Genomic DNA, 25,439 nt, shown 5'->3' on the forward strand with positions numbered 1-25,439 from the left:
ACATACGGCTCTGGCTTCCAGTTCAAATAAAAAAGCACGCCTTGTTTTGTTCTGCACCCTGTGTTCATGCAGGAGGGACAGATGCACTCAGACTGGGCGTGGTCCAGATAAGTGACTGTCAGGCGGACGCCACCATTTTGAAACCAGCGACTTTCACTGCCACTTACATATTTCCATTTAACGATGAGGGCGTCTTCCGCCTTCACGGCTCCGCTCTTGCAGGGGATCTCGAGCGTTTCTCCGTACAGGCCGACAACCGTCCCCATGCCGGTGACTGCGAGAGAGAAAAAGCATATCAATTACTTTGAAAAGAAGGGCTAATACGGAGAGCTCCAACTCAGCATGAATTTTTCAAACAGAGAATTGAAATCCGTTATTATTCCGAATGCTTCAAAGGCCGCTCCTTTCTGCACATATTTGACTGATTTTTATCAATACCACTTAGTGTTCGCCAAACACTCAAGGACACCAGATTCTATAGAGTTCTGCTAATTTTGCAGCTCTCCCTTGGTTTAAAAAAAATAATAATAAAATAAAATCAACCTTTCCTGCCCTAAATTTCATTCAAAACATTGCCATGGAGACAAAGTGCTTGAGATGAGGGCGGGAGGAGGGTGCCAGAAGTGTCTCAATGGGCTGCGATGAGGGGTTAAAGCCAGAGGGCTGCAGGGAAGAAGAGACTGCCATGGTCTGACTGAAAATGAGGTGTTCCTCCGTTTTATTTTTTCGCATTCAGATTTACATTTCAGGCCGCTCGGAGTTCAGGCTAAGGTAAATGCACGAGTGGGCGTGTGGAAGCATAAAGCTGACAGCTACAATCCCAAACAGCTCTCAACAGCAGTTCAGCAAGGCGTACGAGAACAAAGCAGCGGCCGGCCAGTTTCAGCCTGGTGAAGCAGCGACGAGTAATCTGTGCGTACGTACAGGAAGAGTGCAAAACGATGAAGATGCCCGACTATTCTGTGTGCACTGAAGGCTGAAATTGTCTGATTATATTCATGCACAAAAAACAGCTGCACGCTTTAATGTCATTTCTGCACCGAAACGAAACTTTTGCTCTCACTCTCCCACTTAACTCACCAGACGTTTAAAGGTTTCCTCGGAGTGGTGCAGGCATGGAGCGAATTCATTTGCATTGTGCGTGATACTCATTTGAATCACGTTTGAATGGAAGTAAATACTTTTACTATGGTTACCATTGTCTACATCAGGACAGGGTGGCGACTGGGACCCTGAATGCATATTTGCACGGCTGAATGTGGTGTCAGGCTGAGCGCGCAAGTTCAGAGGTGCACAAATGTTTGTTTCCCGCCCGGCCTGATTTGTTTCCCACACGTCAGGCGGCCCAGCTGTCAAGTGTCATTTTCACATCAGGACTATTAAACAAGTCAATGACATGGCTATGTGCCGGTGCAGTGTATTATGTAACTAAAGGGGCAACTAGATCAAACAGTTTGCCTCGAGTCAATAAAATCTGCCGTTATCACCATCCTCCCGATGCTCGGCTGAACAGGTTCACACTCCCAACACTTGTCACTCATCATTATGAGCTGTCAGCTCTGAAACAACACGGGGGAACTGACCAGTGTACATACAGCCTGTCTTTAAAACCGCTACAGAGAGAAGATGGCAAAAAAACAGACCCTTTGATAAAATGATTTGCCCCGTAGATGTGCTGTGTTTTAAGTTGTTCCCTTCCATTTCTGTTATTGCCGTCACTTCAGTGGACCCTTGTTTCACTTTAAAAGAATAGCTAGACGTTTGGGAAATACACGTGCTGCTCTTGCAAAGTGTGAGATGACGTGAAAAAGACTGATGCCGCTCTCTTATGTCTTGGTTATGAAGCTGTAGTCTTCAAGCAGCTGCCTTTTGCTTGAAGACTTGAAACGAGGAAAACGGGTTCACACTGATTGAAGTGTTAAACCTTGATCGTTTTTCCGTGTAAAACTTAATAGCAGTGGCTAAAGCCGATGGTGTGTAGTTTGCTAATGTTGGGCCAGCGGTGAGGATCCGGGGGCCTAGTTTTTGTGGTGAATCCAGAACCATTGCCACTAGTTGGGCCCCTGCTGCCGTCTTTTCAGCAAATTTAGCAAGCTGACCAGGCAGTAGTGTAGCAGCTAGCTTCCTAGCATGAAGTCACGTGCAGACGCGGGCCATATCATAGTCTGTCGACCATTCCTTGTCCATATCCTAAAATGCACACGTTGTGATTGCAATGAAGCTAATTCCATCCCTATTTTCAGTATTTGTGTAATGCTAAGCTGACAGTCTTGTTTCTATTTATTCTTTATGCATTTAATGTCCTAAACGTAGCTGAAATCATTCCTGTCCTCGTCGTGGGAATTTATTTTATTTTCATACAATTTAATCATTTTATTTGCTCAGGAATACAACTTGGATATCATGAGTAGCCTGCAGGTTTCCTATTCAACGTGCCACCTGTAGTAAAAGACAGAGATTGATGGGCGTGGAGACATCGGGACTTACCCATAGAGAGGCAGAAAACAAAACATCCACAGAAAAGAACAAGTCGTCTCTAAAAAGGTGGGAGGGACAGTGACTATCATCAGGGCTTACAGCTGCATCCATGAGCCAGGGACAGCTTATGTGAGCATCAAAGCAGCAGAAACCCAACCCAATAACAACTATGTGAGAAACGCACAACACCAACACAGCACTTCACCCACATAGATGCGATCTCTGCATTTAAATAAGACTCTGCGACATTTAAAAGTGACAGCACGGGACAAAACAAACCTCACCATGTTTCAGCTGCTGACAGTTTTACCGAATTCTTCACCAAACACGGGGATAAGCGCTGTCACTTGTCGACCTCAATACAATTACAGCCGTTTCCTGCATTGATCCCTCTCATTGCGGCTGATTTGCCACGCCTTGAATCCATTCCTCGCCACATTATTAAAAGATTTAAAAGCTTTCTTTAGAATCCAGTCTTGCATTGATCAGTCTCAATAGGTGATTTTGGTTTGGGAAAATGTCACACAGTGTATTACCCAACTTCTGGTGTTGGAAAAGTTAGCCTTTGATCATGTTCAACAATGCATTCTCCCGACTATGTGCACAAAGTTTGCCTTGCTGTAAAGCTGTGCATTTAGATCTTCCATCTGGGTAAACATCACTCCGATGCACCTGACAGGGTGATACACACTGCTGGTGTGAACGCAGCGTGGTGATGTAGCCATCGCACACTCTGCTGTTTTTGTCTTTCTGATGTAAATCTAATGAAACGTGCAGGTTTCTGATCCGGGCAGAAAGAACTGCACACGCTGAGTGGAAAAAAGGAAAATGGACACATACTGAATACATTAGGAGCGGCCCGTTAATGAGCTCTCTGTGCAAGACGCGGGGACCAGTTTTGCATATGTGTCAAATCCAATGACATCTAGCTATATTTTATTTTTGGAGGAATTTAGTGTGACAAAAATAATCTGTCAGAGCCTTGATTATGTGCTACACCTGGGCGTGCTGGCGCCAGAATACTAATGGTTGAGGGAGAGAAAAAAATAAAAAATGTTTGTCAGAAGTCCACACGTTCTCAGGAGACCGCCGGTGCCGCACAACCGGCTCCGCTGAATCTTCCAACTGAGTTAGTTATATTGAGGTTGCACTGCAAGCACTGCAGCATCGGAAAGGTTATCACATTTCCTGTATAATAGACTCCTTACATTTCAAATTCAAATAGCCATTTTTGAATATTCAAATAAAGCTGCGTTCGGCGTCCCCGAGAACTTTTAAAGAGTGTGCATTAAGGAAGAGGCATTATCTGCGCAGATTACACTGCTGCACAATGAGAACTAATCGCATACGTTGAGTTACAGAAGACAAAGCTCCTGCTGCTTACCGAGATAAGGTAATCCTCCGCAACAAAAGTAGGTGAACGGAGTGACTTCGCAAACACGTCCACACAAGTGCACACAATGCCGACCTAAAAACCATCACTTCAAACATCCGTGTCTGTGAGATAACAGTTTGTTGAGATTGACTTTTTACTCCTTTGCTGTTTATGCAGGTGTTAATAGATTTTTTAGCATTCGATTTTAAAACACTAAGATCATAACCCTTTCCATTGCCACTGATTGGACTTCTGACGGAGACTAAAGGCCAAAAACCATTATGGAATACATAAGACCTAATGTGTAGTTCCTATTTTTGCCAGGAAGTAATTCAAAGACAAAGAAAGGTAACGTTTGTTATCCTGAACAGCAAGAAAAAAATCTATACCAGAAATCCAGATAGACTTATTATGGATGATATAGTGCTGTGTAAAGAGTACATCCAATTACAATCGCAGCTTACAGAGAAAATGAAGATCCATTGTATTTAACTGCAGTTTCTCTGCTGCCAAGTTTCTAAACAGACTTAAAGCATATTTTTTGTGGCAGACTTCTAAAATATTTCATCTGCGTGTTCATGAACAGTTACTACAGCCAACAGCTAGCTCGTAGATATGTTCTGCGCCTGGGTGAAAGGGAACCAGCAGGTAGCAGCAGTCTGAATTCATCATTCAAAAGTTGAAAGCAGATGAGCTACTATTAGCTAGCAGGCTAGGAAGCTTTTATATCCTGATCCATGGCTACAGTTCAGTCATTCTGGATGAATTTGTGCATTTGAATGGTCAGATGGGAGACAAGGAGAGCCTTCATCACTTCCGTCTTTCCGCTTGTGCACTGACTGGTTCGTTAAGTTGAACAGCCAATCCGGGTGACCTCTCTGACCGATTTCACCCTACTGCCAATTCAACACGCCAAATTGGCTGAAAAAGCCACTGACAAGGGTCCGACTTGTGCCAACTGAACGCCAAAACAAGGAACACAGACGCCCACCGACGGCCTTGACCGATATGTTTTTTAACTGTTAAGCAGGATTCAAACTGTCCAGGATGCCAAAATAAATATTCATGTAGACATACTTTATGGGGACTTGAATCATCTCAACCCAGAAAAAATGGTTCTGAGAGTTCCTTTATGCTCACATTGGACTCAGAAAATTAGCTAATACTCCAGTAATGATAAATCAAGTAGAAGACAGTCGAGTGACAGAGACAGGAGGCAGCACTGCAGGAGATACTTTCATGTTCCTGATTAAGGTGCCTCTATCCCTTAGAAGAGACAGGTGACGGCAGCTCAGATATAAGCTCACCAGGGAAATCAGCCATCCTCCCCACACTAGTCTCTATATCCCTGTTTTGCTACCTTACGCCCTCTCGTTTGTGTGTGCCCGCGTTATGTGTGCGTGCCTGCTCTTCAGCCGCAACATCCAAAAGAAAACCGAGGCCCAAACTTATTAAGTGCTGAAAATGAGGATTGTGCAGCGAACGGAGATCCCATGGCGCATGTCCGCAAAGACCTGATGGCAAATAGCCTCGTTTCAGAAGCGGTTCAGTGGTGAGGGGGCAGACAGAACCACTTCAGCTGGATCAATAATACTTGAGGAAAGGCTAGATTCTTATAGTGAGCGGCACTTGCCTAAGGAGCACAGAAATCAAAGAAAACCTAACCTCTCATGACATTCAGCTTCTCGTCCTTGTCTTCTCTTTAATAATTTAACAAGCGCTGAATTTTGATTAGCCATATCAAGCACTTGAAATGAGAGGGATCTGTGATTTAATAAGATCAATCTCTCATTACTTGCTGTCAAGAAAAATTGCTGTCACACAGAAAGGTGTGGGAAGGTTTCGGTCGGAAAATTGCTCAGTCTACCAGCGGGGTCCCCAAAGCCTCCTCGTAGCCGCTCTGTAATATATGAGCTCTATAGTCGGCTGTTTTGTCAAATCCTTCACTCTGCGCACGCCCTCAGCTCATATGTTACTGACTGTGACAAGCACATGACTATATTTGAATTCTGCTACAGTATCAGATCACGCCGGGGAAGTGTTCCAGATCATCAAGCTGAAGAGAGATTTTAAAAAAAATAAATAAATAATAAAATAAAAAAACACATTGCTACATCCTCAGTATCTCCGGCTATCTCTCTTGAGGGAAGGGGTGTAATCATGTCACTGATGGATAACTGACAGCGCAGCTTGCACAACATCCCTGTCACACAGTTTCTCTTTTTGTCGCAGGCTGAGCCATTTCAAACGTCAACATTGTGTGCTCTATAATTTGGCTTTTTCCCTTCCCACTGTAATTGCCTGTCAGTGTCTTTATAGCATAAAGCTGAGGGCATTGGCTTGTTTTTTTTTTTTTAACTGGACTGTCAGGAGCTGGTCAGCAAAAGAAGCTTATGTCCATAGCTGAATGACTCCCAGATTTTTAAACATGTAATGAAGAAGCAAACACAGCTTTTTTTTTTTTTTTTTTTTTTTTAAAGGAAGGTCATCAACTTTTTAGCCACGCTAGCAGCATGGTCAGACTCACCACAGCTGTGGTGCAAACCTTGAGTGTTTGAACAACTTTTGGATGGACTGGAATAAAACTTGGTATGGACATTATTTCCCCTCCGGATGATTTCAAATCAGACATGATCCTTTAAATAATGTATCTAGCACCATCAGATCAAAATTTGTGACAGAGTATCTGCAAAAATATGGGCTCTCGTCCAGTGTTTAAGATAATTAGCTAAGATTAGCATGCTAATACACTACACTTAAGATCATTAATATGATAAAACGTCAACGTGTTAGCACGCAAATTTCTCCATTGTCGAATAAATAAAACATTATCTTATCCCATCTTAGCATGCTAACACAGACTAGCTAACCTTAGATGATTTATATGGTGACAGTTTTACCCATCAACATGTTAGCATTATTACTGTGAGCGTGTTAGCACGCTAACTTCCCCACTGTGGGATAAATACAGAATTATCTTATATTATCTTAGCATGCTAAGACACTTAGATGATTTAGATGCTGATATTGCGAGCATGTTAGCATGCTAACACACCAGTTACAGATGATTAATATGGTAAAACTTTAGTCTATCAACATGTTGGCATTGTTATTTTAAGCACGTTAGTAATGCTAACACACTAGTCGTAGATTATTAAAATGGTAAAACCTTTGCCTAACAACATAGTAGCACTGTTACTGTGTTACAAGTTAGCATTTCAAAGGAGTCTAATCTGCTAGCATGGCCGTACACTGTGGCAGCAACTCTTAATTAGCGTCTGAAACCTACAAATAGTCTACAACAACTTATTTATCAGATCATAAAGAGATCTTCACAGTCCAAAACCTAAAGATATGCAATTTACTATCAAGATAAAGAAAATCCACTAAATAATCACAGTGGAGGAGAATATTTATTTTTATTTTTTTCTAAATGCCTGCAATTATTTATTATCAACATAATTGGTGAACAATTGCTGTTATGCAAAAGTAAGCAGCTGGTATGAGTTTTCTCGAGAGTTTCGATTAGACAAAGGCCACATTATGTGAGACAAACGTCACAGATTTTGAGCCGTTTTTCTTATTTATGTCTGGCCATCTGTTTCGCAGAGAGCTACATGACACCCCAAAGATGCTGCCCTGTGTCTCTTTGACCTCCATAAGGGCCTTGAGGACTTTCAGACAGAGTGGATCTGAAAAGGAGGTCCATTTAGGGACAGAACGGACTTGGGACAAAGGTTTCATTTTCTGACAACGTTCCCTAAAGGCTCTATCTGCTGAACTGGGCCTGTCTAGTCCTTTTTTGTTTTTAATAAATGATTCACTCTCCGCGGATTCTTATCTACAAGTTCCATAAGAAACGCCATCTAAAGTCTAACACATTAGTTTTATGACGTGTGATATTGTTTGACATTAATATAACACTGAATTGATGCACGGCAGAGCAATGGGGGAAAAAAAAAATGATGGAATGGGAAATTAGTCTCAAGAATAAACAGCCTAATTTGTTTTCACACTTATCTTTTGCTACAGTGTCGACTCTCAGTGCAAAATATACATGAGATGTTACTTTTACGGTTTGCGTTCGTGATTTAAATGCATTATCGGTTAATTGAGAAAATAACAGTAAAAGTGGGTTTTTAGTCGAACATTTTATTATTCATGTAATTTTTAGGCTTGCTAGTTCCAAATTGTAAAATGTGAGCAGACATTCTTGACTCTTGTTCTGCCTAAAAAACAAATATATTCAGTTTACAAGAGCCTAATACAAAGAAAACGATGGGAAACTGTGGCTCAGAGACTTTAACGAGTACTCATTTGTCGAAATAGTCGCACACTTTCTGTTAACCAGCTAATCAACTGATTATTTCATCTTAAGGACTTGTTTTTGGCTAAATATAGACCTCATAAACCAGAGCAAAATAAAAAATGAATAAATAAATTGCTCACATTTTCTCAGCCTACAGTGAGCTGAGCCATGTTTGTCACCTCAGGGCAAAACAAGCCTGTGTACTGCTAAGGAGGAGGATGGACCGCAAATGGAGAATTATGTAGAGTAGTGCAGCACACTGTATTATTAGTCTGAGTCTATTAAGTATAATGGCTCCCCTCCTTCACCCCAGCAGTATGGACACAATTTTAGACCACTGTGCTCAAAACCAACAAAGGCATTCATGCTTTGCAAACAAAATACTCAATCACAGAATCCATGATACTGTCGCGTGTTCGCGAGAAAACAGGCAAAACTCAAACACGCATGTAAAAGAGGTTTTTACAAAATATAAGAATGAAGAGGCTGTGTGCCCCAGAGACTAACTCCGCATGCATCTTCCTTCCTTTCACTCGTATATAAAATGCAGCTTCCACTGTGAAAATTTAATGTTTTCCAGAGAGACATATAGCTATCTCTCTCTCTCCCTCTCTTTCTCCCTCTCTCTGCCTCAAGCAAAGAAAACAATGTTCATTTGCCGCATCATGTGTGGTCACACAGACTCCTACAGACCACAGCAGGCAGGAACAGGGCTAATGCATTGCCTGCGGTCTCACCTGTCGGGTTTCCATTGTTGCCCTGTGACTGAAAATACTGGCTCCATATTCTCCGGTTTCAGATTTGTCCTAAGCAGGGCCCAATACCTGTGCAGACCTGCTGCGGAGGTTTCAGGTTGCTGCTTCTGCCTCTTGTCAGGGATTGAAACGAGAAGACAAAAGAAAGAGAGGAAGGGCTCAAGAAGCAGGAAAAGGTTTATTTTGCTTTCAGGGGGTTTTTAAGCCACTTGTGGAATTAACGGCTGGTTCCCTAAAGAAAACAACGTTATTATCATCGTTATAGATCTAAAATGTCTTAAAGGAGCCCAAGGTATTTCATTTGAATGAGCTTTTTACTATGAAAGCTGGGACATTATTTCCTGCCACACTTTAGGTTAATTTAAAATGAGATGTTTTGAAATTGGTTTTACTTTTCTCCTGTTCTCATTAATTCAACGTGGGCGTGGCTTAGCTGGAAAAAGATGATGTCACACATGGTTATGCACCAATCAGGGCTCAGCAACGTTTGAATCAAAACACAATGAGGTGTTTAGTGTTTATAAAATGTGATCAAACTGCTGTTGTAGCAGTTAAGCTGAGTTTCTGGGTGGTTAATCGTTTAATCATAAAGATTGTCAGGGGAAATCACGTTTACATTTTTCTTCTCCGTTTCAAAGTGGGAATTAGTAAGAATGACTTTCTGGTGAACAGTACATGACGCATATCGTATCATGTTTGCTTCTGCTTCTATGGTTTCCTACAACTCCCAGAATACCAGTTGAAAATCCCCGGAGAACAGGTGCAAACACTTTTCACCAGCTGTGGGTTACCCGCGTAGGTGGAGAGAATACCAGCAAGAGCTCTGAAATAATAAGCCTAAAGGAAGACATGAGTCCTGCTCTGCAGCTCAAAACCCTGGACGTCTTGTGACTGCAATGCATTCTGGTCCATTAAGGACAATTGTTTCCACTCCGTTTCACTCTATTTATGTAATGAAGACGGTACGTGATTCTGAGGCAATGGTAACAAAAAAAAAAAATTAGATTTCCTGTTGATGTTTCAGACAGTAACGTTTTCCATTACATTTCACTGAGGCTGCAGAGTAAATGGCTCCACACGTTGTCACATTGTCTGCGTTTGAACCATTATCCGAAGAAATGACAAAAACACAAAATACATCAGACTCCCAAGTAGACTGCCAACACCTGTTGTCATAATCTTCCACCTGGGAAGATCCTGAACGCAGAATACAGGCACACGGTATGAACAGTATAGTATGTGTACACTGATTTTCTGCATCATTATTAATGAACTACTACTACATTCACGCTTTGGAGCTCAAAGACACAAAGATTGACGCCGCTCAGAAAAAAAGCTGCAACAGTTTCAAGAACCTCTTGCATTTTTCCCTCTGATTAGTGAGGGAGTATTATATGAGGATTTAAAAGGGAACTATTGTCAAGCGTTTTAATAAATGATGTTCAAGTTACTTTAAATTGCCGTCTCACTCCAAAGATGCTGACAGCGCTATCAAAGCAGACAATTCAGCTTTGATTTAGCTTAAATTGCTCAGCCGCATCTCGGCGAAGATCTATAACAAAACCAATATGTGGGATGAAAAAGTTTCAGTCGGTGCCGAAGATAGAGGAAGAACTAATGTTTTCACAAGGCTTAAGAAGCTAAGCCTATGCAATTAAACCATATACATGTAATTCTATCTAGAACAAAGTGTGAAAGGGAACCTATATTTTGATGCATGACTCGCACTATTGGCAGCATCAGTGATTTTGCTACATATTTCTCTGGCAAAGCAGATGGGAAAGATAAAAGCACATTACTAGACGAGTGATTATCACTCTAAATGACTCGCCATAAGGTTTCCTAGAAATTGATCTTATGGCATAATCGTTAGTCTTTGAAACGTTCTCCTCGGCACACTCGACCGCACGAGCGTCCGTAAAAACCTCTTAAAAAATGTCATAAATTGCGTCAGCGGATGAGCCGCACGGGCGCAGGGGCCGCTCTTAAGACAGCCGCCGGCTGGAGTGATCAGGTGGTGAGTGCACTCAGAAATCACGTCCATTATGTTGTGAATTATGTATTTGAGGGGCGCGGGCCACGGGGTCCGATGGGAGAAGTGGTTGTGAGATGCCTGTGGGTAGACACGGCCGGTCGTAGGAAGGCTCACCGTCCTAACATCCACCAACAACGGCCATTAAAGACGTACCATTAAAGGCAACATTAGGCCATTAACAAAGCACAGCCCCACCGCTTCCTACTTATCCATTAACCCTTCCTAATGCAGCTCAGAGCCTAACAGTTTGGCAGTGACTTCATTCTTCTGCTGCCGGAAGGGCTTACATTAGCTCTTCCAAGTGTCTGAGCTATGAAAGGACAAAAGAGAAGCTAATGGATCTCAAAGTCTTCACTCAAAAAAAACCCAAAAAAACTTGAAGAATCCAACAGAACTCCGCCCTATCTGGCTTCAAAGTCATTTCCTAAAAATAGACACAGCCCAGTTTAAAAGGCAAAAGGGATCATTAAGTCATTGCTACCTTATAAAAATGGAAAAAAACAGGGACCACCTTGAATCCATCTGTTGCACGGATAAAACTCATTCTAACTGGGGTTGTGACACTTGGAAATGAGCATAGTGAACCTTTTTTTGAGTTAAGTTTCACTGTAGAAGGTGGTTGATCAACCACAGGCTTAAAAACCTTCAGAATTTCAAATAACCTCAGAAAAGGTGAAGTTGTACTCAAAAGAAAATACAAGTGACCTCCGTTCTTAAACGAATTAAATATATATTTTACTTTCATTTTAAATATGTAAACAGTAAGAAATAACTATTCTCTCATCTATAAAAGTGGCATTGAAAACTACTTCACATCTATATGTCTTTTCAATTTGCTCATGAGTTTTTCTCAAAACGCCGCTTTTGTGTAGAGGGACTATTATTATATAACTCTCAATTCACTCAGTTCAGACGTGTGATTAGAAACCAGCCATTCATTCTTTGATTATTTCTGAGTAATTTAAATGCGATAACGTTCTCATATGCCGAGGAGCCTTCCAACTTTATTAAACTGGAGGATCCTACAAGTGTTATTGAATTTGTCCTGGCAGCTCGTGCCTGATGATGAGCTTGCGTTCGCATGCAACATCCCTGCTCCTAATTACAGAGGCTCTGAATTTGAGTGAGTTAATCTTGCAGCAGGGCGGCACTCACATGCACGTGCCTCACGGCAAGAAGGTTCTGGGTTTGATTCCATTTTGCATGTTCTCCCTGTGCCTGCGTGGGTTCTGTCCGTCCAAAGACATGCTCCTTAGGTTAATCGGTGATTCTAAATTGCCCGTAGATGTGAGTGTTAATGTCTGTCTCTCTGTGTTAGCCCTGCGATAGACGGGAGATCTGTCCAGGGTGTACCCCGCCTCTCGCCCAATGACAGCTGGGATAGGCTCCAGCACCCCCGCAACCCTCCAGAAGACAAGCGGTTACAGAAAATGAATGAATGAATGCATCTAAATCTTTTAAATCTCTTGCCAGTTGTTTTCTGGAGCGCTGACACTTTACACATTTTACTAGTTTTTTTAAAGTTGGGGAAAAGCGAACATGATGAGGAACATCACGCAAAGAATCGCACGTTCACGCCGTGGACGTGTGGCAGCAAAGAACACGAGAAGGCAACACGTGTCCCAAAAAAAAAAAAAAAAAAAAAAACACCATCTGCACCTCTGATCGGTGCTCCTACTGTATATTTTTGGACTATCCAACCAGATTCGCAGCACTTCAGCCGCATCCATCCGAGTTTAGCCGAGCTTTGATAACAGGTATCTGATCACATGGCCCATGCTCTTCCCCGGTGTCTCTTCTGCGTTTGAGATGAGGCTCCGATAAATGCACACAGTTTCTCAGAGGGCACGACTAGCTGTTTGAAATCTCTCTATTTTTAGCCAATGTAATTAAAATTACAGACCCTTTTCCTGCAAGCAATCACAGCGAAGAAGAATCAGCTCAATTAGGGCTTTAAATGTAGACACACTAATAATGAAATAAATGTCTACGGTGTAAAATAAATGTTAAAGCAGGGTTAAAGAGGTGCGGCAGATGGTGCGATACTCCAGACGACGGCAGCAGTCGGTTATGCTTTGAACTAATGAATGCATTGCCCTTTGAATCACTGAAGGGTTTGAACTGATATCCGTGAATCTGCGCTAAAGAAATCAACCCCGTCCAGTCAGATGCGTTAACGGGAAGCTTTAAAATATTCCTGACACATTCAAAACAACCTTCCTGACATCAAAGTGCTCGTCGTTGCACCAGGTCTCTTCGAGAGGTATCACATCAGACAGGAGGTATCGGGGTTTCTTTGGGTTTTTTTTGCATACAGGCCATAAAGCTGCCAGCCTCGCTCGCCTGAAGCAACTGATCTAACCAGAGCAGGACTGACTTCTGGGGTAAGTGTGTGCTCTCTGGATTAAAGGCTGATCGTCATCTATAATCAGTTTTATTAACAGCCAAAAGGGTCTTCTGCGTGGAGGGGAAGGAGGGGAAGGAGGGGAAGGAGGACCGACTGGTGCCCGAACAGTTTGGTCTATTCTTTGATTAATGGATCAGCAAGAAGTAAAAGCTGTTTGACATTTGTCATGTATCAAGCAAAAGTGTCAAACATGCTAATTTCAACATCTAACGTAAAGGATTCTGTGATTTTCTCTGCTTTACGTGTCTGTAAATTCAATGTTTTCGGGCTGTTATTTTCAGAGAAACAAATCATCTACAGATGTCACCTCAAGGTGCATTTTTTTGCCGTTTTCTAAAACTTTACAAACCAAAACACTAGCCTGAAAGAAAAAAAAAAACAGGGAGAATAGATTATTTTGTAGTGACATGACATTTTGTAATGATGTTATTTTTTCATTTTGTAATGATGTAATGATGTAATTATGTTGTTGCAGCCCCTGACCGGGAACCAATCATTACAAATCCTGCACAAAATCACAACTGAATCTAAGGTATTCTTATTAGTTTTTTCTTTTATTATTATTATTATTGGAAAACTCCAACGAAATGTCAAAAAATAATGAAGACCGCAGTCTCCTCTCTCTCTGTTCCCCCGTAAATGGACTGTTGCCTGGATGAAACGAGCAGTTCGGGGCACCGCGCACGTGCACATTATTTTTTCCCGACTGAAACGACAGCACAAATTGGTAATGAAAATAACTGTTAGCTGCAGCTCAGAGCAAACGGCCCTGCAGGAGGAGGTCAAGACTGAACCATCCACTGAATCATCAGACTAAAAGCATCCTCCTACTGTTAGCAAATTCAGCCCCCCCATTTTTTTCTATTTTTTTTTTAATTTTTTTATTAAATATTAGCCCAGCTGGCAGCTACAGATTCCACTATTTACACAACTGCAATCAGCTTTTGTTCAAGTGCCCGCCTGTCTGACTGCACACAAGTGCTCCCTCTCCTGTAAAAGCGGCCCCACCCATCCCCTGCCCCCACGCCTCCCACACTATAAAAATCCTTTGAACATTTGTAGCGCCCCGCTCCCGGGGGAGCAGTTGTGTTTACTATTATAGTATCTGTACGGCCGTATTACAGTTTCAGGTGGTGCCTGAGGATACCAATCAAACCGGCTGCCCCGGCACACCCCACCCCCTCCCAGCCCATTGAAGGCAAATGGATCCTGCCAGAGAAACCGCACACGGCAGTGACCAGAGCAGTGGAAAAGAGGGGAGGAAGAATCAGGCCGGAGCCCATCACTTTTCTACGTGCGTAAACAAGAATGCATCCACTTATCGATCTTAAAGTGCTTCATTAGATGCTGCATGAGGCATGTGCAAATATTTTCCCAACACAAAAACGGAAGATTAATGGACATACATGCGATATTTTTCTTACTGTCCGAGTTTAATTCAGTGCACCCACCTTGCCCTATCGATAATGTATGTTTTCTCCTCACACTGTAAACAACAGAAAACATTAACAGGTAGATATTTCCATTTGTTCAGCAGATGGCCTGTGTAGCTTTCATCTAATTGCCGCGGCGAGGCTGATACTTCCACATTAGTTGGGCAAAAGAGTCGCGTTCGCCGTCGTGCACTCATAATGACGGAGCTGACCTTCTAACCCTTCACTGTGAAACAGAGCAGGCAGCGCTCCCCATTCCAATAAGCCAAGAAGCCTGGTTGGTATTAAGAGGGCATGACGATTTCAAATTGTGTCCTGCTTCAGCTTTTGGCTCTAGGGGGGTCCTAAAGCCTCTGCTGGCTAAACAGAGCAGAGAGCGCTGGGAGGAATACGTGGAATGCAGATAATACATACAAAGGATTATGTACCTGCTTGCACATCAAATCTGTGCGGTTTCACGTTTAATACCCACGGACCAACATCTGCTTTGATGGAGCACTGTGAAAGGCGGGAGATTAATGTGCGCTGTGACTCCACCGAGTCTTCCTCCGACTTCGGGTCTTTCAGATTTACATGGCAGGATAAGGGCTAACGTGATCTGGCTGCAAGGTTTTACCAATGCGGGCGCCAATGGAGAAAGGTGGTTTTAATGTATTCCACAAAGGGGAATATGTTTGCTTATGCGCGTTAAATTCACTTACGTCCAGAACACAATTTATCTTTAGTCCACGTGTAGACGCTAATGATGTTATCCTCCTTTTCTCAAAGACACATACCAGATAAAACTGTCACAACAAACCCAGTCGTCCTCTTTTGTTTCAGTAGGATAAGTTAACCTCTCACCGTTTATGCAATCCAGCATATGTCACAGTCTTCCTGGGTGCACAGGACCTTTGCGGCTTGATAATTAAATTAACGGTGGATATTAGATTTGCTTCTTCCATCCTGACATAAAAAGAAGCTATACATCAAGTGAAATGCTTTTAACCACCCACTCAGTAGCTGTGCTATTTCTATTTAACCCCCCCTCCTTTCCCTCCTTTGCTACTTGTCCTGTGCGGTACATCCCAAAAACGAGCAGGAAAAAAGCCCTGCAGATCTGTCTGATAGCGATAGCCGAAACACCCCGCTTCACAAAAAAAAAAAAAAAAAAAAAACAGTCAATAAGCAAAAAATGTGCCAAAGCCTCTCCTATCGCTGAAAGATGTTCAAAATATATCTGCACTGTGGTCTAAAGGGATCAGGAGTTAAAAAAAAATAAAAACCTCTCCTTGGGAATATTTTGCACAGACTCTCCCCCCTCCAAGCAAACTGAGTCAACACGCTCTTTCGGAAAAATCCTGTGAAGCAATGAGCTGCTTCTTCTACTGCAGGGTCAGACAAAAGCAGAGGCTTGGAGGCAAAAAAAACAAGAAAACAAAACACAGAAAGCGTAAAAAAAAAAGGCTTGAAATCGCAACGCAACAAAAACACACCTGGTAACACCTAGGCTATGTACAGTATATAAAAAGTCTAGTGGTGACTTGATATCTGTGAATATACAATGGGGAAAGTGCTTTTAACCATGCTAGCAGCTGTAAGGAATGTGCACTACTGTTGATTACTCCACCATTTTGGGCCTGACAACTTGCCTACATGATAGATGACCATGAAATGGTGCGCAGACATTTGCGGTTCCCAGACGCTGAACCCTACGTGACCTTGGTTATCCTAACATTGTTAGTTGTCCAGTACTTTTTGGTTTTTATACTTTTTTTTTTTTTTCAGGTGGATTAAATGTTTCATGGCCCCGGCTTTTTTCCCTGTCTGGAACTCACTGTCTTTTCGGTTTCTGACGTGTTGGCAGGAGACCACGTTCACTTTGACCCACCAGGAAAATAAGAGCCTAAGATAAAGTGATAATGAAAATAATACATTTATGTTCTGCTTATTTTTGGCTGTGTAAAATATATGCAAGAGGGTTACCTTGGCAACCAGAGTTTGGGGCGTCCACTGTAAGTAGCTGTAGGCTACGAAGTTAAAATGCTAAACATCTGCATGCTAGTATTGCTAATGTAAGCATGTTAGCATGTGGTTCAAAGCCCTAGCTTGATGCACCAGATGGTTTGTTACAATGAACCATCTGGAAAGTCGTCCAGGGTAACCGTTTGGAAAGAGAAGGTGCTTTCAACAGGAAGAAAAAAAAAACTTGGTAGATGAAAACTTCCGTCTAACAAAACACAAGCTGCAGTGTTTGGTGCACCTAAAGAAAACCACCTAAAACCACAATGATTTGCATTTATGCACCAGCTCATGGATCGCTGTGTTTAATCTCATGATTTCATCAATGTTGTGCGAATCTAGCTGCCTCAAAAAAAACATAAAAAACATCTAAGCACAACATCACAGACACACAAATGTGTCTGAAATCAAAGCAGACTACATTTAAAAAAGTACGTTTTTACCCGCCTTTGTTGTCTTGGATTGAGCAGAGCACGCATACCACTGGAAAATGCAATGACCTGAGATATGAGGATGCATAAAACACATTCCAATATGAAAGTTATTCACTCAAGCGTGATAGCCGAAGAAATGCCGCCCCGAGCAGGGAGGTAACAAAGTTGTCCAATTATTAGAAATCCACGGGGGAAATATTGTTTTGCGAACAAATAAACTGTGTCTGTGATGCTGTCTTAGTTTTGAGAGGCTGCTTCTGTTTATAGATGAGCAAGCTCTGGCAAGCCCATCTATAATAAGACAGGTAATCCTGAGATTTCCTTGTAAAAGAGGAGAAAATCCAGATTGCTCTACCTGAAATGTCCCAAACTTACACTCCCTTTAAAAGAATCGCTGTTCATTTTTCACTGTCAGTTTTTTAGTTTCTTTTTTAGTTGTTTTTTTTTCTAGCTGACCCTGGACGTTCAAATAAAATCACTATCATTATATGAGGAAATGATGTGTCATCTCTACTGTGTCTTCGACTTGCATGAGAGGGAAATGAATGACAGCATAATGGGTTATGGCATCTTCATTTCTCAAAATTAAACACTTCAAAAGACATCTGGCGGCATCCACCTTCTACACACTACCCAGGCATGGTGGTAATGTGAGTTTTACGTGACAAGTCTTAGGTCTGTTGTAACAGGCAGCGTGTGAGTTTACTGTTAAACATTTTCTTTCGCGACCATCCTGCAGCCTCAGTAACACCAGGGTCATACGCACTGGAAGCTTTTTTTTTTTTTTTTGTTGCATTAAGCGGACAAATCCGCACAAAATCCTGTATTTAAATTGTCTCCCCAAGAACACAAGGCTACTTGACCTCTTAAGACGTCCCATTAGAAAATCAAGTATTGCATCCAATTACCAGACAAGCACCTCTTCACCTTCCTTGGAAGGTCTAGCCGTGTCACAGCTGAATACTTAACAGCAAAGCTGAGCGTTTTATCGTGGAACATCTAACGGATCCATGCATCAGCCGGAGCGTCACTCGTTGGCTAATTGCCGTGTGAAAAGCCACCATTTGAGTCCCATGAATGAAAGCTGACACTGAACGCGAGCAAACCGTTTCGAGAAACACTTTAACCTGAGGCAAGAGCGGAAGTCTTAACTGTTCTTACCTGGAATGTAACAAGGTGCTGCTTTCCGAAAGGAGGAACGGGGAGGAGTGATTTATGCGGCAGGGCGGTTCAGCTCTTAATCTCTCTCGTTTTTATGTGGACTTTTATCTATATTTTTTACTACTTTAATGTGTGGTTTAAGGTCTTACAACTGCCTCAAGCTAGTGAGAGGTTTGCAGTTCTAGCTAACCGTGCTAGCAGCTTACAGCGCAGTAAATTTACAAAAAGAAAGCAGCATTACACCAATTAGATGTGCCATCTGGAAGGTAATTTTCCTCTTAAACAAATATTTCAAGAGTCTGTTTTCAGTGTAGAAGCAGTTTGAAACCCATTAAAGGAGAAAAACTTTCTGAATCCAGATTTCAGATTCGAAGAGAACATCCATTGTGCTTTCGCCCAGAAGCCTGCTCTAGTCTTCTATAACGTGTTTATGGTAGTCTCAAGTGTGTACATCGACGACCCCGAGAGCAACCATTTAATCTTTGTTTGTAACACAGCCACAGCCAGAATACCAGGCTTTTAATTCCAATCAGAGATATACTCTCGCTATCCTCCGTGAAAAGAGTTTCCCCCGAGTGAGAACTCACTGTCTCCTACAAGTTCAACCGTTGCAGCGTATAATCAAAGATAGCTTCGGGCACTGCAGGCTGCTGCTGCTGCTGCTGCAGTCCATGATGGAAGGATGGTGGACATCAGTGCAACACAAAGAAACAGCTTTTAAAATGGCAAGAATGCGAACGCTGAGGTCAAGCGAAGACACAAAACCGTTCTGTTGGGTCCCAAGGGCGGGACGTGGCGGGAAGCGGCGCGATGTTTCATGAATGAAAAACTGCTAAACGGCATCACAATGAACAGAGTGACTTAGCAGCTTGGTATTGCAAAAGAGCTTTGGAAGCAACAGTGGGCGATTCAGAAATGAATGGGAAGACAGTGCTCCATGTAATTTTATTAGCTGGCCCGGGGCTTGAAATGAATGATTCACCTTTTGCACAAAACACTATGTCAACCTGCCTGACTCCCCTGAACCTCAGACAAAGTCAAAATAAAGGTTCGATGCAATAGTAACCTTCTGTCTTGCTAAGTGACTCTCATAAATAGACAGAAATAATGACTTTATGGGAGTGCAGGCGTAAATATCAGAGGGTCACCGCTGACCCCCTTTTATGGGTCAGCAGAAGCCCCTGCTGTTGGTCCTCCCATGTGGTGACAGCGTTGTGAGTGGTAAAGCTGCTTTGTCTTTGCTTTATCCATACGATGAATTTTAATATGAAACAAGTAGTCCATTAAGTGCAATTCACAAAAAACAAAAGCCACATAACCCACCCCGTAGCTTCCCACATACATGCGCCCCTTTGTGCTACTCCTTAGACACTCTCAGAGGTCGAATCATTACCATCACAGTTAATGGTGGCCACTCAAAGAATTCATTAAAACAGAGCAATGACTCTAATGGAGAATCTGAACAAAGATCCCGGGCCCTGTTAAAGATGGGTGTGGCCACGGGGCTTTTCATATGGAGGAGGGATGCTTCCCCCCACAGTCAGGTTGCACATGTGAAGTGCAGGGGACCGGCAGCAGCTACTCTGTGCCCTCTCCGAGGGGTGTGTGCTGTTCCATATTAATGACAAAGAGAGGAGCGGGGAGCAAGAAGTCGCTATCATGCACTCATTTGTTTAAAAAGAGGCTGCCTCACAATACAGTCGGCAGGAGTCCACAGGAATCCAGTGAAAGCTAGGGGATGCGCCAATGACAAAGGACAGAAGCAACCTCACTTTTTTTTTTTTTTTCTTTTTCTTTTTCGCTCCCTGAAAACAAGGGCTGCCCAATTCCAGAGTGCCGTTCGTCTTTCACCAAAACCAAGGACAGCTTCATGCATTTCAATGGGGGTATTCCTGCATAAAGAAAGAAGGACTACTGCATAGCATAGTCATCTCTCTCCTGTTGTTAAGTCTTTCTTTATAGCTGAAACAATAGAACTCCGGTCCCTCCCCTCGGATAACAAATAAACTATTATTTTGCACAGTGGAGCGGCAAACCTGTGGGCAACGAGGAAAGTGAGAGAATTGCAAAGGGAAAACTAAGATATGTTAGCCTGCCTAGTAGAACATGAAGCTTTCCCTCGCTCTTAAAATAATAATCTCGCCTCACTACGACCACGCGGCGTGCATGAAAAGTCAATAAGGGGGAGAAATCCACACACAATCTTCATCCCTGACCAGCAAATTACAGCAAGGGGTGGACGGCTGAAGAGGCAATTTGGGCTGAGATTACAAGAATTGAATATATCTCTCGCTCCGGCTCTAAAAGTGGGCCAAGCCAATCACCAAAGTGTAATTAAGATTCACTTGCTGCTGTTTTACTGATAATCCTGTGTGTAAAACTGTCACAGGCGAACAAAGGACCTTCTTCTCATTGAGTTATTGCCTGAGAGTGATTACTTTCGCCACCCAACTCCTTTCATTCTCTCAAGGAAAAGGCACTCATACATCTCGCCGCTTTGTGAGTCCAGCGGAGGGAATTGCTCTCTCCGACATGGGGGAAGCTCAGCATGTGGTAGCTCATATTTCCTTCGCTTCCGTCTCAATACATCTAATCTAAAGTTTGGTTTAGCGGCAAGATTTCTTCTTCTTCTTTCTTTTTTATTTTTTTGCAGCAAAACTAAACAACAGTTTTCTCGCTCTTCTCATAAACAACGAGAGGCTGAGTGATGGGAGCAAACTCCTTTTTCAACAACTGTACACGCAACCAGGAATCATAAAGAGACGCCGCCCCCTCCACTCCACTCCACCCCACCCCACCCCACCCATCCTTCACGGTTCAAAAAAACACCCCAACACTTCTCCACCTGTTCGGTGTCCTGCTGGGGGGTGGAGACAAGGAAACTTTGCGAGGGGTGCAGGGCAGACAAAGAACCAAAAAGAAATCCATCTCGAACTGGCGTTACATCAGAATTACAGTTTTAAAATAACCCTCCTCTTTACTTGCACCATCCCGAGCCATGGATTTGTCTTCATTTAATTTTTAGGGCTGCCGTACGTGAGCAAGCCCCGAGGCGCCAAACAACATATGGTGAAGATGCACACGTTATGAGCGTTATTTCTCTGGGGACGAGCTGACGCACCGGCCTGATTTCTCAGAAAACCGTCGGATCCCGAGCTTTTTTCCGCCTCCTCTCCCGCGAGAAGTGGAGCAGGTTAACGATTTGCCTCTAATCTGAGCTTTCCCACTTTTACATTTGCAATAAAAACCTTGCTCTGCATCAGAGACAATGGAACGACCGGTTTCATCCCAAACTCCGGCTATTTTTAGTTGCACGCCAGCCCCGAAGCTTTCCATCTTTATTTTTAGCTGTTTTCAGTTTAAAGTCAGTAGTTGTTTAAGCGTCGTCCTCGGCTGTAAAGCGTTTGCTGCCAGGGGCGCCGTTAAGAATTCTGCACCCCCTGATGGGAAGTGACACTGGTCTCTCCACGCGAACGCTGCCTTAATTTACAGTATGACCTCGCCTGTCTGAAAGGCCCTCTCTTGTTTGAGGAGCCTATGGACGTACCCACCGCCACTCCCTCCTCCCCTTTCTTTTCTCTCCCCCCCAGCAGCACCTCTGCTCAGACTTCCACTTATTTCCTTATTCAGACCGAGACCAGAGGAGCACACAATGGGCCACAGAAACCTAATTCTCCTTAGCGAGCATCTATCTCTTTCTTATAGCTCACTTTCTTTGTGCAACTTGAGCGCATAATGGCATCTGTCTCGCTTAATACTGTGGTGTTTTTCATCCCGAAACACAAGTGTACTAACTGCGGTGATACTAGAAAAGAATCCCCTTCACACTTTCTCTCCACGCACACACACAGAGGGAGAGCTGAGAGTCCTACAGAGCCTTTTGAGAGACATTATCAGCTGCCAAATTTGGGTTAAGCATCCAGCAGGATAATAACTTGTATAGATATCACATTTGGGAGCATTTTAAGCATTCCTATTATAACAAGTGGCAGGAACTGTGGATTAATGGGACGTGTGTTCCCTCTGCTAGTTTAAGAAGCCAGATTACAAATGTTTTGCAGCCCGCTCCATTGCTTTAAATTCATTAGATTCTCCTGTTTTCTTATGCATCTACTCATCCGGCGAGTCGCTTGCGCAGTTTGATCGGCAAATAACTATTTTAAGAGATGAGGAATTAAAAGCGACGGCGTAAGAGTGAGGCAGAGGCGAAGGATTCCTATTCAAAGCCATGACTCGGTTGAGTTGCCATACTTCTCCTGAATGCGTCTGAATTTTGCATGAAGGCATACAATACTTTGCAAGTCACAAAGAAATCTCCTTTCAAAGGAGATACAACCACAAGCAGCCTTCAAACATCAAGAGGAAGCCGCTTATAAACAAGATGAGACGTGCACCGGCACACAAATGAACAGCCGAGCGAAATCTTGAACCCAAACATACAATTAAATACTTCTACTGCCCCCCCTCCGCCGACGCCACCGCCGCCTCCTCCCCTCTTTCCTGTGCATTAACTTCAAACCATTCACGAGACAAGTCTTGACATAACCGAGTTAGAGATGAAAGAGGGGGAATCTATCTCAGGTGAAATTGGGTGACCCCCGCGAGAGATTAGTCCATTAGCAAAAGGGAGAGCCCCACTTGCCTGACAAGTAATACCAGCTGTGACACCGAGGAGCGCTGTGTGTCTGTTCAGGACGGGGGGGGGGGGGGGGGGTGACAAGGGTGGCGTTGGGGGAAGGGTGGAGACAGGGGACTGAACAAAAAAACAGATGCATCTTTCTAGACTATTTGTTCCGGCACTAATTCAGGACTCTGTTGTTCTGTTGTATCCGGTTACAGCCATGGCTTGGCCTTCAGCGATCATCTCCTCTAATATAATAAACTCGGGCCTGTTTCTAATTACAAACATTGATGCAGCTTCTTATTGCAAAGCAGCCTCCATAAACCACTTTGGACTAGATTTTGGGGTTGGGCTCAGTCCACCCCTCTGCACTTCTCCCTCCCCGGCCATGTGCTGGGTAAGCAAACACACATGTTTTGACCATCACTCAAGGCAGCATGCCAGCTCAACACACAGTAGCACGGACAGCCATAAAGTCAAACCTCATTACCAACTCAGAGCACTCTCCTCCGGTCTCAAGCACACGGCACTGCAGCGGCACAGTGGTGTAAGAACGCCTTAAAAGGGCCGTTCGTTTCCTCCCTCAAACAAACCACCTGAGCTTGACGGATAGGTGCTGCGCGGTGTTAATTTACAACAACAGGCGCCACCGTAGTATGACGAGGTGAAAGGGAGCACGGCCAAATCAGCATCTCCGCCCCTTTCCTTTTCCCCGAGCACTCTGGGACTATGGCTACGGCCCGGCTGAGTGATGGGAACACATGGTGCTGCTACCTGTTGTCCCGGCAGAGCAGACAATGGCCCGCGGAAAACATCTCCCTCACTTTAAATACACGGGAATTAGAGGCTTGCTTCGAAAGTGTACAATTTGTCCTTTCTTTTTTTTTCTTTTCAGAAGGGGAAAATATTCTTTTCTTCAGACCGTAATTTAAAATCACCACAGCGTACCCGAAGATGCAAATTTTTTTTTTCTGCTAAAACTTGGGACTTGGCTCACTTGTGCAACCCATTACAACTGCCCACATCCTTTTGTGTAATTACTGGAAGGAGCATGTCAGGAGGGGCCTTCCTCCACCTAACAGGCAACCCATAATTACAATAAATCATACGGGATGTGAAGGCAGCATCATTCAGCTCAACAGTCGGCTTTAACAAGGTGGGAAGAGTAAAAAATAAAAAATAAAATAATAGAAAAATGAGGCCTGGTGATGACATCATGGCATGAGCACATGATGGTGATGATGATGAATGCATCCTAGTGAAACAATGGACAGGTATGACAGGGTAAAAGTCACTTTTATAACTGGAATAAAGCTTTTAAGGCGCAGAAAGGAGTTAAATACATATAACTAATATGGAGAGAAGTGGCCACAGCATTATATCTGGTTTATAAGCAGCAGTTTTTACAAGAGTAATCATCCACATGCAAATTACACTTAACACAAGTACACAAAAATAAGCATTTATGTTTGAAACTGCAACTAACTAACATGGATAAGATTGCAGCTAAGTAACTTAATAGCTAGGGAAAACACTGGTATCCTTGCTACACTTTTACCAGGGAATGAGGTGGACAACCCGGGCGGAAGTTTTGTTGGCGCCTGCGTGTGACAGCCGGGACTTTCCCCTCTCTCTCACCTGCGGCGGCCCACCGCCCCTTGCCGCCTCTTCCCCCGGCTAATGAGACAAAAGCTTACCTTGGCACAGGAGCGCGGCGAGGAGCAGAGCGCGCACGCAGCTGGCGGACAACAAGTGCATCTTCGCGAGAGTCTCACGGATTTCCCCTACGGCCGTCTCCGTCGGTGTGTTCACAGGTTGGTTCGGGATGAAAAAAAAAAAAACAACAAAAAGAGCCAAACAAAAATAAACCCAGTTGAAGTTGAGTTGTTAGGTTGAGATTTTAAACGGTCCCGGTCGCCGGTCGCAGTCGGTGGAGGCAGTTCAGCTCAGTTTGGGCACCCAACGTGGCATGTGCTCGCCAACTCGCGCTCGCATCAGTTCTGGAGGAACAGGTAATTGCGATGGGCTCACAGACCAGCGCGAGGGCGGGGGATACTGTCTGCAGCTCCGCCCCTCACCCCCCTCTCTCTCTCTCTGTCTTTCTCTCTCCTCTCTCTCTCCCTCCCTCCCTCCACCTTCTTCCCTCTGTTTCCCCTCCAGCAGCGCCCCCCCTCTTCCCCTTCCTCCTCCTCCTCCTGCTGCTCTCACACACAAACGCACCCACCCCACCTCTTTCCTTAAGACCCCCCTTGTGTCCTCCTCCTCCTCCTCTCACCCCCTTTACTCTCATCTCCAACTCCCCATTTTCTCCTCTCCAACCCCCCTCTTCTTTCCCTCTTTCCATCCTCACTCTGCACACCCACACAAAGGGAAACCTTCATTCAAGCAGCAGCACCTCAGACTTAGACTGGAATAAGCCCCCCCTCCCCT

General features: G+C 43.6%; 1 protein-coding gene across 1 annotated transcript in view; it reads right to left on the minus strand.

Moving 5' to 3' along the window:
• The window catches only part of LOC311498269 (CD166 antigen homolog), a 42,594-nt gene extending 17,601 nt beyond the window's left edge, over positions 1–24,993 (minus strand). Inside the window, exons 1-2 of the mRNA XM_084558797.1 lie at positions 24,707–24,993; positions 168–274 (exon numbers count right to left, since the gene is read on the minus strand). Of these exons, the coding sequence (XP_084414923.1) occupies positions 168–274; positions 24,707–24,767 (168 nt within the window). The 5' untranslated portion in view covers positions 24,768–24,993. The remainder of the gene's footprint in view (positions 1–167; positions 275–24,706) is intronic.
• Positions 24,994–25,439: the final 446 nt, after the last annotated feature.

Source organism: Chelon labrosus (genome assembly GCF_963514085.1).
Source record: "Chelon labrosus genome assembly, chromosome: 13".
Classification (NCBI taxonomy): Eukaryota; Metazoa; Chordata; class Actinopteri; order Mugiliformes; family Mugilidae; genus Chelon; species Chelon labrosus.